This window comes from Seriola dumerili, unplaced genomic scaffold (assembly GCF_002260705.1).
Source record: "Seriola dumerili isolate Sdu_G_001 unplaced genomic scaffold, Sdu_1.0 BDQW01000138.1, whole genome shotgun sequence".
NCBI lineage: Eukaryota > Metazoa > Chordata > Actinopteri > Carangiformes > Carangidae > Seriola > Seriola dumerili.
The window spans coordinates 6,774,062-6,792,284 of record NW_019174393.1 but is presented as its reverse complement, the minus strand read 5'-3'; the positions used below and the strand labels follow the sequence as shown (position 1 = coordinate 6,792,284).

At 42.1% G+C, this 18,223-nt stretch overlaps 1 protein-coding gene across 1 annotated transcript in view; it reads left to right on the top strand.

Moving 5' to 3' along the window:
* The window catches only part of LOC111224485 (voltage-dependent calcium channel subunit alpha-2/delta-1-like), a 90,268-nt gene that overhangs the window by 35,800 nt on the left and 36,245 nt on the right, over window positions 1–18,223 (top strand). Inside the window, exons 4-6 of the mRNA XM_022748983.1 lie at window positions 4,681–4,740; window positions 8,656–8,691; window positions 9,369–9,492. Of these exons, the coding sequence (XP_022604704.1) occupies window positions 4,681–4,740; window positions 8,656–8,691; window positions 9,369–9,492 (220 nt within the window). The remainder of the gene's footprint in view (window positions 1–4,680; window positions 4,741–8,655; window positions 8,692–9,368; window positions 9,493–18,223) is intronic.

The window sequence follows — 18,223 nt, the reverse complement described above, 5'->3', positions numbered from 1 at the left end:
TGTGTGTGTGTGTGTGTGTGTGTGTGTGTGTGTGTGTGTGTGTGTGTGTGTAATTTTGGCCACCAGTGACTCATTATTCACTACTTCCTGGAGTGTGTGTGCGTGCGTGTGTGTGTTTGTGTGAGTGTGTCTGGCTGCTATTGTCAGCCCAGCTGTCGCACTCTCTGTGCCTCTGCTGCTCCTGCTTTGTGTTTGTCATCTCTGTTTTCCTACACGAAACTTAGCAGATGTACAGTATAGGCACACAGAGAGGGAGTGTACATTTGTTGTTGTACGTTTCATTCAGGCATAGATGGCAGCAGAACAAATGTGTCTGCGTGCAATGTGCAAAAGTATAGTCGACATTTATCTTTTGTATCTGCAGAATCTGGATTTTTTTTTTCTCCAGGGCTTGACACATACACACACAAAGACTAGATGTGATGAGCACTGAAGCTGAAACAAATTGGAGTGTGAAATGATTGCCGACAATAAATCCACTCTTCACATTATTGTTGCCAAAACACTGTCTCAGCTTCATTACGCTTAAAGGAGGCCCCACCCTGCTAATAATTTTTCTGATCATTTAAAAAGTGACATAAACAGCCAGCTCACTAGGTGAAAGAAATTGTGACATTACTTCAAGACATGGTGACATACAGTAAATCCGGTACAGGTGTGTGAGAACCGCCATGTCAACATAGCGGCCGGGTACAGCTGTAATTGGGAGTTGTTTGCAGCCAGCTGGCACACAGATAAGCATGCTCGGCTGGAAGACTTTGCTGCAGGAGAGATGAGCTGTCAAACCAGTCTGCAGCAGTGGATAGCAAGACTAGCGTCAGTCACTAACAAGTTGGTGAGGGCTATTTCCTGTCTAAAAGACCGGGTTTGTAGCAAACTCGGTTACCTTGTCAACTTGCATTCGCTTACTACTGTCCACTTTCCCGTGCCAGTCTGAGCCTGTATGATTTTAGAGTGTGTGAGTGCAAAAGTATCTCTCTCCCTCTCTTTCTCCCAATCTCTTTTTTTCTCTCACCACTCTCCTCCTGGCTCCCTACAGACTGAGCAGGATAGATCTGACTAAAGTGCTGCCAGTCACAACAGCAGATGCTCATGTTTCCTCTGCTCTCCCATGCCTCCCTACACATCAGCAAGATGGCAGGTGTGTGTGTGTCTGTGTGTGTGTGTGTTTTCTTGTCCTGGCAGGACTAGATGCTCTAATCAGACTGCCAGGAAGCGTGTGTCAGAGAAGGAAGTGTGCCTGTTTAAACAGTACATCTCTGTGTGTTGCTTACAAAAAGCAAAATCAGAGGAGTTGCAGGGCACGACGTTTTAAATCGGTAATCCGGTGTTTTTGGATCGCAGACATAAAGGATGCCGAGGGAGACTTCTGTACTCTGCATGTGTGTGAAAAAAATGTTAACCTCCGTTAATCAATGTTCTCATCTGCCTACGCTCCCACTCTCCAACATCATCCCCTAACAAGACACCAAAGGTAGAGAGAATAAAACCAGACAGAAGGTTTATACTGTAAATCCACAAAGCTGTGTTCAAGAGCAGATGCTGACGCTGAGAACAGAGCGTGCCATATTATAGACATATACACACAGAGGTCATACATTATTTGTCAATTTTTTTCTTTTTAATATTCTCATGACAAAACTCTTTTTCTCAGTCACTTAATTTTAAGTTATTTGTTGATAAAAACTACTTATGTGCATTTATTAATATTTTTGGCTCAGCTATGCACATACAATAATAATAACACTTGCTTTCAGTTTATTTACACATATGATGTGAGAAGCTCCTCAGGGATCCAGATTTTTGTAGCATAAATCCCTCCATTTGGATCTTTGTGTATCGACGTCAGTAGGAGATTTACTGCATTACAGTGGACATGATTCATTTTCTCCAAACACGCACAGACAAACACACACACAGTCTGTGTGTGTGCATGTAGTGGATTTGTGGAGGAGCTGCTGTAAAGTGGTCACTTCCAGCTTATTTAACATTTTTTCTCACTCGCTCATTGTCAGTTTTCTCTGTAGCTTCTTCATACTTCATATTTGTAGTATAGCATATTAAGTTAGGTCTCTTCTTCTTCTACCCCTGTGACTGCCCATGTTAATGGCATTTAAAATAATGGACAAAAGGTTTTGCTCCCACCAGCAGCAAGAACTGGAACCACCGACTGATTCCTCACTTTGAGGCAAGCTGAAGCTTCACAGCACGAACCAGCCACAGATCTTCATTATCTGCACCTCAGCAATATGCTCTCATTACTCATTCTATAGCAGCTTGCTGACATCATAAAATTTTATGCCAGCTCATTAGCCAGTCCATATTTTTGCCATGCTTATTTATTCTCATTACTTACAGCACTTTTGAATTTGTCTTGCGGCCCAGTTTTTCTGACATGTGTTCACATGGCACCTGTGAAAGCCCGTAGCCTTGGCACCACTCAAAGGTGTGGCGTGACCATGCTGTGGATTCAAAATGGAAGAGCGGATACAAAGTGGAGGAAACTGCAACAGCTGCTGACCTTTGACTCTGTGACCTCTTGGTCTGCCCTAGAGATCCTCATTAATGAACCTGTTCCTCTCTGTGTGTGTTTTGTGCAGCTGGGAATTCGTCACAGCTGTAACTGTTGGCCCACAGGAGTGAAAGATGGGGTCAGCAGGTCTCTTATAATGATCCATTTGCAGTGAAATTAATTAAATAAACAAAGTGAACCAGATAAAACAGTAAATGAGGTGTAGGTGAGTGAATGTGCTGCTGTATAATCATTACTTTCTTCTTGGTATACATCTGTAGCAGCAGATTATATTGGAATAATTACTGTGCATATTCCGAAATGACATGATTATGTGTATTTAAATGTAAAACTCTTAATGATTGCAGCAGCTTTTCGCTGCTTCGATTTCCCAGTGCAGTAAACGCAGCACGTCAGCAGCAGCAGCAGCTTTACCCTCAGTCCTCAAGTCTTATCATATTTCATTCTTTTGATGATGCTTTGAGCTTGAATAGGCTTCCAGAGTATATCAACATTGATGGGTTTGCAACCACAGGGTCAGATAAGTAGTTTAGTAGATTGATTGAAACACACACCCCAATGTTTCTTTGCACCGATGATGACCTGACTGGAAACCAACAGTATATTCCCAGTCGATGCTGTTTGGTGGCTACTGGCAACTGGAAATCAAATCTTCAAAGGCATTCTCTGTGCCTTAAAATGACCACCACGACCCAGCCGTCGAGACCCATTTTACTCAAAAACACTAGAAATGCTTTTGTGTGGATGCATGGAGAGCCACAAACATAAAGGTCTAACGTGGCGACGTGAGGGCAACTGGCCAACTGAGAGGATGTATACCAAAAATGTCTTTTGCTTCAAGTGACATATGTACTTTTACTGACACACACTCACACGCAGAGAGAGGCGCAGTAAAGCTTTCCTCCCCTGCCATAACCGTGCAGAAACACGCACAGCTCAGTTTCACCTTTGCTCCTTTGCCAGCCACGAGGTCCCGCTGTCTGTGACAGCCGCTGTGAAATTTCCACCCTAATGAGACACAGCCGAGAGGCTGCCGAGGTAACCGTGTTTCAGACCGCTAGAGTGTCAGCCCACCCGGCAGGCATTAAGGGACGGCACTGTATACAGGCGTAACGAGTGATGTGAAGCCAGATCTGCAGGAGGGGAGGTTTCATTATCAAGATGTTGCCTCAGTGCCAACTGATTATGCAGTGAGGGAGGGGAGGTTTCCTTTTGAAAGAAAGAAAGAGAAGTGTAGGAACAGAAACATTATAACCATTAGCTTCAGTGCTGTGGAAATGTCTGTTGGTTGTTATTTTGAATTTACAACAATGAGAGTGATTTTAGATGAGCGATTCCAAAATTGCAAAGTGAGGGAAATGTGTAGTCGGTGTCTTTTAAGATGTGATTTTGCGCCCAAACGCTGCGAGTGATATCCCAGCATGTGATTCACAATCAGACTTTGTTCTGCGCCTCTGATTCTTGTCACTGTCTTGTTAATTTCATAGCAGATTTAATTCAATAATTCATTATTTCACCTCCTTCCTCCCCTCATTTCATAAATTAATTTACTCCTGTGCCTCCGTAGGATCTTCTCCTTCTGTGTGTCTTGAAACCCTTTTGTGCCTGTACACATAAGCAGCAAAAGAGCTGGATTTGATATTTCCCAAGGGAAATTAATAGTACAGTGCATTTCTGGACCAGGTACAGATTAAAAGCTGGGGCCATTATAAACCCATTAACCTAGTCATTAGGACCAGATCTGGGAAAAGATGGAATAGCTGTGGGTCTAATTTTAGCGCAACACTGTGTCACAGTATAGGCCTAATTCATACCAGTGGGTGGAAATGAGGTATTTTCCCTTGAATGCACTGTGTTTGCATCAGCAGCATCTTCTTAAAGCTGCCACAGGGTTAAATGTCATGACTTCACATGTAACCCTGGTCTTTTCCCTGGTCTTTTCCCTGGCTTTTCAATTTTTTTGAATCAGCTAATGCGAATGTCTTCCTTGGACAAAGTGAACGTTGGTGTCAATTCTACTATCACGATGCCGACAGTAACATCACAGCCTCAGAGCCAGAGAAATCAAAGTTTTTTTTATGGGGATATTAAACATGGACTAACATGCATTGTCTCTCTCTTCTTCTCCTCCCTCTCTCTTCTCTCAGAGGCTGGCAACAGAGGCAGAGCGGTTTCAGATGGAGCACTCGTGGAGGGACGACAGTGAGGTGAGAGAGCGGCCGCAGCCCGATCTGATATGTTCATTAACACCGGCTGCATTACATACAGATCAAGTGGTGCCGTGAACTGCACAAGAGGAGCTGGAGTGGGGGAGGGACATGTTATTCATGATCCAATATGATTGTAATAATTGGATGGCAAATCTCATTACAATGACAATCATGCTGTAATGACTTTATACAAGATTGAATTTCATTATTTTACATAATAGGTAGAAACAACCAGGCATGCTTATGATGAACATACACGCACTGCTCACTCTCTGATATCGTCCATTAACCGTAGTATTAAGAATACATTAGAAGGGAATGTACAGCAAATAATATGAGCACACTATTATTTTACTCATTCAATTATACTTTGCCTGAGTGCTGGCCCAATGAAAGCTTTGCCCCGTTCCACAATGGTAGTCTCTCATGGGAATACAATGCAGCTCTCTCGGCTCTTCGCTGCCTGTGACACTGTGTTTTACCCCCGGTCTTTTCATAATGAATGCAAATTGCGTATTTCCTTCCTCTGATTTGCAATGAAAAAAGCCTCATGCTCTTTGACGCCTTTCAACAAATGACAAATGATATTGTGTTTACATTCCCTGGTGGAAGAACTTTGGAGAAATTCAAACTTCGCCATTTAGCCTATTAGCTTAAGAAAACTCTTCAGTGTTATTTGCCAAACCTTTAATGGTTCTTTTCCATTAAAAGTTTCTCATTATTCAACGTCTTGCTTGCTGCCTCGCGCTTAGACAACAGGGAAGGAAATATCCTCTGCGGGAACAGATTCATTTATCCGCTGTATTAGTCACTGAGTGTGATATTCCTTTGGCCCGGGACGCTTGGCTAGCGAATGGAATTAATTTTTTGGTTAATGTTATGGGGATTCCTGCGTACCTGAACCAATTAAATATCACTCTTGCATTGTAAATAGGTAAAGGCGTGTGACGTGTGTGGGGAGTTAATTTACACTACTGTTATCGCCGCTCCAAAAGATGACAGAATTTGTCACAGTATATTTGTAGCCTTCAGAAACTTTATCAACTTGTAACGGAAACACTAGGTGACTTTTTAAGCAATAGTATTGTCAATTAGCAAATTAGTTGTTTTTTTAAGCCTCAGAATATAGTGGATAGGCTTCCATCTAAAATAGAAATGTGTGACTTTTCAGACTCTGACTTTAGACTTAAGTTACTAGCTATTATGCTTTAGTATTTGATTTTATAGAGCCGAGAAGATCGAGGATATGAGACTTTATCAGGGCTTGTGGCCTCCTCACTATATACAGATCTAGCATTGTTGCTGTCATGTCGGAGAGAGGAATATGATGGCCTTGGATGTGGAGCCACAGATACTCTAACTTCAGACAGTGTTATATCTGCTGAAGGCTACCTTACCCACACATAAACCTCTGGGTGCCTTTATTGTACACATATCATGTGTGTCCTTTTGTGTATATCAGAGGCTGGTAAACACTGTGTGGTATTTGCTTGTTTTTACAAAGTAAATAAGCTGGCTAAATTGGTGCCGTCAGTATATTCCAGTAAAATCTTGTAGCGTGGGGTATGTTCATCCTGTGTGAAACTACATATTCAGTATGCAGTGCGGTCTCTACGATGCCATTACATGTAAATCAGCCTGACACCTGATGACATGTTAAATGACTAAGGATGAATATACATTTGTTTAATATACATTAATCCCAATATAAGAGGTGCTCAAAAATGTAAACATGCTGTCTGGATATGTATCACAGTATTTGTAATACCAGCATTTGAAATACCAGAGAGTGCTGTGTGTTTGGTGTGTGTATGTTTATGCGCATGCGCCTGTTCTCTGTCACCTTTGATAACTGGGCCAGTTCTACTGGGCACCTCTCCCCGCTGACTTTAAACACTTAAAAGATGTGACTACTGCAGTAGAACAACACACTTGCATGTTTCTGTTCAGTGTATCACAATGATTTTAAAACCTATTTATAAAAGCTGCTGTACAGAGATAAAACTGATTATGTTTGTCAAGTTTACTCTTGCTTTTTATATATTGACAGTTCTTCTTGTGTGCTTTCTGATTTGATCTCATTTTTATGCATGAGTGGGTTTAGAGGTGGCGCAGTCAAAAATAAACACTGCAGATCATCAAATGTGATAATTTACCACCCGTATAAATTTTCATTCGTGGAAAAAAGGTCATATTTTACAACTCTGTTGACAGACAAGTGTTTGCAGCTGCTGTGGAGGAAAAGCGCTATAACTGGCAGAAGTAGATGATGATGATGGAGTAAGAACTGATTGGATGGCATATTTAATGAATCATTAGCTTTTCACAAATGTGGACGTGGACTGCAGTCACACCAGAGATCTGATTGTAATACATTAAAAAGCATCTTCTTATCTGGACAAGATATAGATTCAGATAGACACATGTTCATTTGGCAGTACATATCACACCCACTACAACATGCCACAGAAGTAATAGCCTAAATAATTTATTTATTTTGCAGCACTTCCTCTCCCTTCATCATCTGTCTCCATCTCTCACACATTAAGTGTTCTTGCACGCAGTAGCCTCCCCTGAGGGGTGTGATGGCGTGACCTTAGTGTGATCATCACCTCTTAAGGTGCACATCGTCTGCAGTAACATGACCTGACAGAGAGCATCATGGGACAGTCTGCTGTTATCAGCTTTGTTGTGTATATTTTTGCTTGCATGTGCATATCAGTGTACAGTATGTGCCCCACACCTGCTCTTTGTGCATATAGTTGAACTTGGACATTGTCTGGTCCTAAGTCATTAACAGTCACAACAGCAAAACAGAGAGCAGATGCTAGTGTCTGGCACTGTTTACTCAGCTAAATCACTTATTGTGAGGTAATTGCAAACTGTTTAAGCTAAACTAACAGTAGCAGTGACAGGAGGAGTCGCTGTCCTGTTGGCTTGCAGCTCCAGAGGTGGTAGGCAGGTGGTGGGAGTCAGTGAGCCAGCTCTGTGGCTGCAGGGCATCTTTATGTCACCAGCTAGGCTAGCTCGTTAGCGCCCTGCTAGCCTGTGTACTGACAGGAAGCCCAGCAGTGTGAGAGCAAAACAACACCACTTATTTCACTGATCCTCAGCGTCAAACACAGGCCACTGCTCTGTAAGGGAACAGAGCAAGATTCGAATCATTGGCACAGTTGCAGAAGTAACTTTAAAAACTTCCCAGTGTGGCAGTATTACTTCGTGTTATTTTATTTTTTAGGTCATATTAAAGCTGTTTTCATGACAGAATCTTTTAGCCTCTGTAATATTCGGTTAGCCTGTCCGTCAGTTTAGTTCCCTTTGATCTTTTTTCATCCATAAAAACTGCTGTATTTTGAAAACTAATGCATAAATTTCAATGAAATTAGTTGTGAATGGAGTGTTTTCCTCTAGTCTAGTGCCACAATCAGTCAAAGTGGGGATAATGAAATTTCCTGAGTACTGTCACCCTCACCTGAGGATTACTCTTTAACACTTTAGGCACTCTATAACAGTTTCTGCCAGCTACCAGCTACACCACCAAAATGACTACTTATAACACATGCAAGATTGCTATTAAATTAACTTATATGTTTCCTCCCAACCCACTTGATTTTCATGGTGCCATGGCCTTTCCTCTAATGCTATCTTTAGAGCAACTTCACATTTTTAGCCTCATTACTGCTAAGGCTCCATGAAGAGTTGTTTGTTCCGTCCACTTTAGATCTATTGAACAATGTTGGGCTTGTCAGATGTGGTTACAGGTGCGACAAAGCACATTTGATGCTAGTTGTCAACCAGAGCGGATCTGAAAACACTGTTTTTTGGTATTAAGTTACTCTTCATAGATGTGTATTTCTTTAATTTTATCACTCACTGTTCATCTTTTCCTGTTTTCTTTCAATCTCTTTGCAGGCCGACAAAATAGTTTACTACAATGCCAAAGATGATGTAAGTACATTTTGATTTCACTGATATTCTGTCGATGTGACTAAAGATGCAGATTCTCAAATAAAACCCCACAAGCAAACCATATCCAGCCCTCAAGAGATTATTACCATGGCAACAAACCTGATAGGATGTTTTATTGATAGCCTGTAAGTATCCTCTGTATTTTATCCTTGTGCAAAAAAAGTAGCAGTCTTTTCTTTCCTGCATTAGGGCCGATGCATGTTTTAGCCCCCTCACTCAGAAACACATGAGTATGTGTGAGACATTGAATGCCTCCCCTGGCCTCAGACGTCATCTGTCTGCTCTGATAAACAGGGATCAGCATCTAATTCCTCTCCACTGTCCCAGTGGGAAAGAGCCACACACCCACAGCACACTAATGTCACTCTGTATTTGAGTGACAGGCTTTCTCCCCCGTTCCTCTTTCTCTGTGGATGCCTGGGTTTATGTTTCACTGCCCAAAATTTACATTCAGTTTCTCTACCTTTATCTGTCAGTAGTGACATTTTAGTGAATACTCAACACTGACACCATGTCATTCATAGTAACAAGGAACGGCATGTACAGTTTGTTTACAATCCAAGGGTGGACACACATGCACACTCCTCTTAAGCCAAAACATGATTTGCAGGAGAGTTTTAAAACTCCAGGCTCTGTTTTTTTTTCTTTTTGTGCAGCTTAATCAGACAGAGAAGAAGAACCGATATGTTCCAGACGACTTCCACGTAGACCCCGACTTCAAACGACTTGTCTCGTACAACACCACCGCTGTCCACATCCCTACGGATATATATGAAGGATGTAAGTTAAAGACACACAGATTCATAGTAGATAAATGTATACCTCTCTCATATTGTCTATACATGCTTCTATTATAAATAGTGATACAGAGCAACCACCTCCTCCCACCCCGCTCTCTGTGTCTCTGTCATCACTATGTGCGGTATCTACAGTACGTTCCCATGATGTGGAGGTCAGCCTCCCAGTGCTGTCGGCAGTGTAGACACTTCCACACTGAGGCCAGGCCATTCTAGTCTATATATAGCCCAGCTACCAACAAGCCAATGGCCAACATACTAAAGCCCCCTCTTTAGCCTGGTCACCAGCTGCTCCTTTCCCTCCCACTCATTGCTGACCCATCTGACCTCTTGGGACAGTTGCACAGAATGTCAGGTCTTTTTGTGGGTGCTTTGTAATGGTGTGAAGTTGTTCTCAGTTATTTTGGTCTGTTCATCACAGCTTATGTTTTCTAGCCTTTTTTCATTATCTTGACGTGGTTTTCGTCCTCATAGTTTCATTCTTTTTATCTTATAAACATGGTGCTGTGCAGAGTTTTGAGAGTGTCATTTTAGCCATGTGAGTGGTGTAACTCTAGGGGTGGCAACTATAGATAATCACTTTGCTGAGGTGATGTATCCTAATGGCTTGGGTAATCCTTTGACTTTTCCGCTAGTGCCACTTTGAAATTGACATTTGTGATTTGGAGGGAAGTGTTGACAACTGCTGGATGAAATGTTCTTGTTCCACTCAGGATGATTTGTACCAACTTTGATGATCCCCTGACTTCATTGAGCGTCAGAAATTTGATTTATCTAATACTTTGCTGCGTGACCAAATAATCAAAGCTAATGACTTTCCCATCAACCTCAGCTGTGTTTTATTTTTGTGCTAATTAGCAAATGTTAATGTCTAAGACATCGTGCACTGGTGAAACAAGAGGGGTTCAAATGCTCTGGGGCACTTTTTCCATAGCTCCTTTTTCGATCTGTTGCTACTATGTGGTATAATTACACTTCTCACACATCAAGCTGGTCTAAATTTAGAGCTATAACTTCACTGGGATAACTCTCCACCCCTCCCTCCTGGAGCCTCTCCCAGCATGTGTTGGACATAACACAGGAAAGCACACTGTACAGACCACCAGTCAAACTGGATTTTGTTTACACTAATTAAATCTGGAATGATAAAGAATGCTATTACCGAATGTGCCCAGCTTTAATCTCTTTTAGACAAATTTGAGTCATCAAGAGCCACATAATTAGATCTTTATCCTTTATGACCCAGCAGTGCCAAATGCAAAACAGACATTACTGTAAAATTAATATTATCAGGCTAATGGCTTCTGCATGAGTATCATGTAGTCGGTTTTTTTATGACTCAGGACAACACTGATACCAATCTACGACCTGTACAAGTTTACTTCTGCAGCAGGCTGTAACCTTTTCCCATTACGTGTGTGCTTGGAAACCCTGAAAGGAAAACAATATGATGGATGATACACAGTGTTGTATTTTAGTGTGTGAGTGTTTTAGTAATGTGGTCGAGTATACAATAGGCTGTGTTAAATTCCTTGAAATGTGTGTTGACTTGGTTTTTGTTTTCACATATTGATCTATCCTTTTACCAGTGGTTTGAAAGCAGTAATATGTTGAACAAGCGCAGGCTTCCTCAGAAGAGACAAACAGACTAATGTATGGATGGCTGACTGTATACACACACAGGAGCAGAACATACATGCCCACACAAACGTACAAACACAGACACACATCCTCTGGGTTACTGGCCTCTTATTCAAGGACACCCATATGTAAAGGATGCATACACATCTTGATACACACTTGCACATTGAAATATGCGTTACAGGTCATGTCCTTACTTGCAGACACACTCATACACACGCGTAGTACATGGCAGAACGGAGGGTTAGCAATAGACTGGCTTCAGAAAGTAAGAGTGAATATTAAATTAGAAATGACACAGGAAAGCTAGTATTGTAAAATGCACTACTGAAACGACACTTCATAACTAAAATGAGATAATTCCACATGTTACATATTCACTGCAGTTGACATAAATCTAGCAGGAATCAAAACAGTTAAATAATTGCCTTATACTCTATACATATGCAGTATGAGCTAATAGCCTCCTTGGCATTGATTGAGCATTCAATATCAATTTCACTAATGGTCGTCACAGTGGGCCTGCTAAATGCAGTGGACTCGGTCACATGACTTTAATGCCCTTATGCAGTGAGTCACTCCACATAAGTTGGACTATAAATGTGCAGTGTGATGGGCCTCTGAGGCCTCTGAGTGTGCGGACATTTTTGTCATTGCCAAATGGCCAAATGCACTCAGTTATTTTTACAGGCAGCAGTTATAATGATGCAAGGGCAGAGGGGTGGGTTGGGGCGTCAGAAGAGGGGGTTGTTCCCAGGGTGATTCATGTCTGTCTTTGCTCTCTTTATCTATGGCTTCTTTCTTTCTTTCCTTCTTTCCTTCTTTCCTTCTTTCTTTCTTTCTTTCTTTCTTTCTTTCTTTCTTTCTTTCTTTCTTTCTTTCTTTCTTTCTTTAAGATACAACTAAAGGTATATGTTTTTTTCTATCTGTGATGAAGAGACCATTTAATTATCCATATTTTGACTGTCCTCTACTGTGGCTGTATCTGTTTGATCTCTACCAGCTCTCAGGCAGGTGGTGGAGGGTGGGGTCTGGGTGGAGCTCCAGTAGTGAAGCTGTGATGGTGTTGGCCCTCTCTCTCTCTCTGCTCTCTCTCTCTTTCTGTCGCTTCTCTTTCTCTTTCTCTCCTCTCTCTCTCAGCTCTCTCTCTCTTCTCTCCATCGTATATCTCGTTCTTCTCCTCTCACCTCATATCTCTCTCTCTCTCTTTCTCTCTCTCTCTGTCTCCAAGGACAGGCTGCCACATTGATGCCACTCTGGCTGGCCAGCACTGTCAGCGTTGCCATGGCAATGTGTATTCGAGTGTGTGTGAGTGTGTAGGAGGAGACACACATACTGGGACACGCCCTGGTGTTCTATCTTGTTGTGTGGAGGAAAAACTGGTAACTTGATTAGGGGATTTTGTCTAGACGAGACTGGCGTCCTTGTGGCTTTTACTGATGCTGAAGGAGAGGTGTGTCATCCACCGCTTCTTCCTTAATTGTTGTAGACGTTATCATTCCTTCCTCCTTCTTATTTTCCCTTCTCGTGGCTTTGTTTTTTAGTTCCTTTTCCCTTTGCTCCTTTTTCCTTCCTCTTCACTACCTTGTTCTCTTTTTCCCTTGCTTCCTTTCCTCTACAACTGTACCCCTTCACTTTAACCTGCATCACTCCATCCACCTCTCTCCTCATCCCTTGCTTCACTTTATTAAGCATATTAATAGTGGGGCGTGTGGAGACAAATGTGCTACTGTCGTTCTCCCCCGCATTAGTCCTGCTGATTGGAATCTATTCTCCCCACTGATGCAGTGTGGGTGGTCAGACTGGGATTCATTATCGTGTTCATGTGTGTGCGTGCACGCACAATGGAGATTAATCAGAGTTTATCTGCGTGTGTGAACATGTTTCGGGAAGAGAGAGAGAGAGAGAGGGGAAGAAACGCTTGGGCTGTGAGAGTCGCAATGTGTGTGTGTCACATCACATGCACCTACTGTACTGTATACGGATCTCATGGCTGCGTATGCGTGTCTTCTCGCTCATTAGGCAGATTGGCGTGGATGCGATAAGAGGAGATGAGAGGAGAGCATCGCGGCCTTGGCAGAAGATCCGAGGCTCGTCTGATGCCCGTTTGCATCAACGCTGTGTGGCACCTGTCAGGCCGAGACACGCACACACTGTGACGTGCTGAGATACTGTGACACAGTGTGTGTGAGTGTGTTTGTGTTGAAGTCACGGTCCCTGTGGCAAAGCTCACAGCGTACAAATTGATTTTTTTTTTCCTTTTGCACTCTTGTGCCACTTGACACATGTCCTATTTCATTTCAATGCTGGCTGCCAAACTCTTAGGTATCTTCATTTCCCTCTTTCTCTCTTCTCTCTCTCTCTCTGCCTCTCTCTCTCTCTCTCTCTCTCTCTCTCTCTCTCTCCACATCCTTCCTTCCCTCTTCTGCCCCCCTCTCACTGTCATTACATCTGCGACCCGTGTCCTTGCGACAAGTTGGATCCCTTCCCAGGATGTTCTACTCAGCTGATTGGGATTTGGATTCCCCTCCATGCCAGAAAGTTCCAGACAAAGTTTCTTTCTTGTAATCCTATTTTTTCTCTCCATAAAACCTCTTAGAAAATAATGAAGGACTTCTTGGATGTCACCCACTGTATTGTTGAATTCTTTCTCACTTATTGTAAAATGTCATCTAGTGGAAACTTTATGATCAATGTGAGGCCAGTGTCTTGTGTGAGTCATCTCAAAGGGCTTTTCTTCACCTTCATGAATCTCAACACCGTCCTCATGCTACAGACATAAATACAGGAGTCAAGTGTGTGTGATGGTCTCCATACCCTCATTATCCTGCTCCCCTGGCCATCCATAGTTGTTATGAGTGTGTGTTGTGTCTCTACATCTTCATGTCACCTCTCGTGGATTTCACACATACAACTACACTCAGCTTTGACTTCACTGGAATTCAAATGTGATCCATTGCACCTCTTCATTGTGTACTTCCATGTTTCCAGCAAGAATCTGCTGGAGGTATGTGGGCCATACTTGGGCCAAGGACCAAGGTATATGTTGGGCCAGAGGTTTCATTTTGCTATATGGGAAAGGAAGGGACCACATCATAATTGCTAACATCACATAGTGGGAGAAATCCGAATTTTTTAAAAATGTCTGAAAAACGCAGACACAGTAAAATAGAGTGACAAACAGTGAATGAGAATTATTATATAATCCAATGTAGACACAGTTCAGTTTAAGTCACCCATGAAGTTCATTTTCCTCCAGCTCTCTCTCTGCGGAGTTCAGAGTTCTTGTTGTTCATGTCTGTCCATCCAACATTTCACCCAAATATATTTCCTTGTGTAAATTACAGTGTAAATTAGTAAAGAAAACATCTTTTGATGGAGTTTCCTTTCTTGTTTGGTGTAGCAAAACATGACAATTTGCGTTCTTGCAGGAATTCAGGGGGTTGCCTTGCAATGCTTGACATACCATCATACCATTTGATGCTCATAGCACACACCAGAAGTGCCATCCAGACAGATAAAGCTGTCAGGGTACAGGAATGGGGGATGTGATGATCTAAGGTACTGCTGTGTTTCTAGTGTGATAGAATAGAGGGGTGTGTCCTGTGGGCCTTCACGGTGAACAATAAGAACAAGTGTTTTGATGCGCATCACACGCTGGTGGTATGTGTTGCCCTAAATACAGGTTGCTAAGTCATCACTAGGTCGTTAAGTATGTATTCCTCTTTGACTGTCAAGACAAATAAAAACTGTCTGTGTTAATTGAAGGATACATTATATGTGGGTGTCTAGTCTCTGTTGAACTGATGATCCTTAGGTGTGTTACAAGCTGAACTGGATGTCAGTGCTGTGTATGAAAGCATGTGTTCACGCTCACGTCACAATGAGTAGTGAGTGGCGGAGTATCATCGACTAGAGGGCCCCCTCTGATACGATGATTGCAGGTTCTCACCACTTCAGCCCCCACCATGTAATTACTTTCGAATGCACAGGCAGTTTCAGCCACCAGCTAGCTGATGACAGGGAACACCACAGGGCATCGCTCGTCATGGCACCATGCAGCTTTCCCTCCTCTCCCTCTCTCTCACCTCCGCCCACCGCCACCCTCATCAGTCACTGCCAGAATCCTGTTTGATTTGTTTTTGAAAGCATCTACATGCCTCGCAGGGAATATTTAGTATTTTCTCTTCCATATTCAGTTCCCACGTCTTCTCTTCCCATGAATCATTCATTTTTTTTTATCTCCCACTTGTTAACCATATGATATTTGAATTCTTCAGTTTATTAGGCCGCCGTTGCTGTTGTTAGGGCATCTTTCCTTAATTCATTATTATCTGAAACAACGATATTTCAGTCCTCATTCTGAGTTTTGGTGCTACACTGTCACTCAGTGTAGCACCAGTTACAATAACTTAAATGGTGACATATATATACAGAAGAAGTCAAACCTCAAATGGGTAAGTTCAATCAGAGTCTACGATCGGTAAAGGTGTGCAAGACCAGACCCATAAAGCTTGGTACTGGAAACAACCTTTGACCCACGATTATATATAGATGAATTTCGGACCAGACCCTCAACCAAACATCAAACATTCATTTGTTTCACATAGATTTCAGCTTCAGTGAACTTTTCCTTTTTTTTCGACCTTCAGTAAGTCTTCATTGAACAGAGTCATGTACAATCCTGAGAACAAGATGTCGGACAGGAATGAATGCCACAGGACAGAGAAAATAGAGAAAACTTCTGCTGTTTTCTTTGAGACAATGGTAATACACATGTTTGTTGCTCTACAGTAAGTGTATGCACACCCGCCCTAAACCCCCAAGATCGCTCAGGACATTATGCCACGCCTGACAAATAGAGCTTGTCAGAGCGTACGTTGCTGTGACGATACTTCCTATTTCGTCTGTTCATCATGGTGACCTCGAGCCAGCAACAGACACATCTCCAAAGAGATGGATCCGTTTACACTGAAACTGCGATTTGTTCCAGTATTTGGCTCAGATCAGAGGACGCTGCCTTGCCACGCCTTTTTGATTTTGTTGCTGAGGGCTTACCAGTGGTGCCTGACCCTGCCCATTTTGAGGGTGTGTGTGTGTGTGTGTGTGTGTGTGTGTGTGTGTGTGTGTGTGTGTGTGTGTGTGTTCATGTGCGTGGTGTGTGTCTGCATCCAAAATTCCTGTGGGAGTCTATAATGGATTTGTCAGTTTTGCACAAAGGAAACATACAGTGTGTAACACAGTATTTTTGTATCTTTTGCTCATCATGTCTACAAACCTAATGGGTTGGTCACAACATTGCAATGAAATACTGAATGTGCTCTTTCCTTGTTAGTTCACTGTTCGGTATGAGCTGTGTGTGGCGAAAAATGCCATTACTTCCTGTATGAGACTTCTTGTTACTGATGTCACGGAAACAAGCAGGACTAATCCATTAAGGGCAATCCTCAGGGAGTGCAGAGATCAGGCCTGAACACATTGTCACCACTTATCATTGGGATATGCTTTGCTCTACAATGCCACAGGGAGCCATTTAAAGCCTAAACTCTCTCTTTATCCTACAAAGCATGGGAATAGAACCTTGGTAAAGGAGGTTACAGGACAGTGAGTAGAGAAAAAAAAGGCAGGAGTGGGAGGGTCACACAGAAAAAGCAATATTTTTGTAGTTTTTTTTATGGCTGGACATTGCTTGTTTACTTTACTAAAAGAGTACACTGTGTTTTTCTTCGTGGTACTTTTATCCAAACAGATTTAGTTCTCACTGTATAAAAACAAAAACTGCTTTTTCTTTTTTTTCTTTTTTTTATTCTGGTGCTTAACGATCTCAGAAAGGAAACTTTAAAAAATAAAAGTTTATAAAAGTTATACAATTTGAAATTGTTGGGTTTGTGTTTTTTGCCTGTATGTAACAGTGTACACTCAGCTGCCAGTTTATTACATACACTTAACTGAAGCTTTTTGGTGTAGTTTCTGGTGGTGTTGAATGGCATTTTATTTTACACAGGGGAGATTTTAATATTTAGTCTACACTCATTCCTGTTAGTAGTGTGCACAAAATGTTAGAAACACAGGTATAGAAAAATCCTATTGACAGGACATTATGTGGCTTTGTAAGTTGGTCCACCACTCTGGCCCAAACTGAAATGTACCTGTACTGAATGGATTGGTACATTTATGATGATACTGTATTTCTTCTTGACTTTGGTGATTCGAGGGAGTAACTTTGGAGATCTGTTAGCATTTTTTTTTCTATCTAGCTCCATCATCTGGTCAGATATTTACTTGCTTTGTATTTTGGTTAATGACCAAAACCCCGCCTCTAGCCTCCCATAGCCTTAGCTTCTAAACATCAGCATATATATTATTATTAAAATGCGTCAGTCAAGTACTAGGGTCAAATTAAATTTCCTCTCTCCTTCTATCCCTCTGCCGTCCTTCCCTCTCTCGTGCCTCTTCTGCTGAGGTTTCAGTATAATTCTCTTAACTGAGTTACAGGCACAGGTGCTTCACACACTAACTCGTCATTACTCACTTTTAGCCACACACCTACTTGTCATCAGTCATGTATGACTCTGCCTCAGCAAACCCCATATTTCCTGGATGTCCCCTGTCTCTGATGTTAAATTTTTTTTGTGCATGTTTCTTTAATCTACTTGCTGTCTGTAGAACACACACACACACACACACACACACACACATAAACGCATATAGATGGGAGCATTTACACACACACACGCACTCACATGCGAGTATGAGTCATGCACAACATCAATTTGACATGCAGCCCACTCTCCCAGGCAGAGCGCTGCCTTTTTGGATCAAACTAGATTGTTGGAGCATTAAGCCAGTAAGAGCTCCTGCAGACAAACAGGTAAACAAAACGTTTACTGTATGTCTGTCCCCTGAGTACCCGGAAGATGATTTTGTCTTATTCCAGAAATATCAAAATGAATCAAACTGTTTTTTTCTCTCTCCTTTGTGCTTTTCCTCCTCTTTTGCTCACTTTCCACTCTTATAGATTGTGGTGTGTGTTTTGAGTGTGTGTTTTGAGAGCAAAACACTAAAAGAAATGG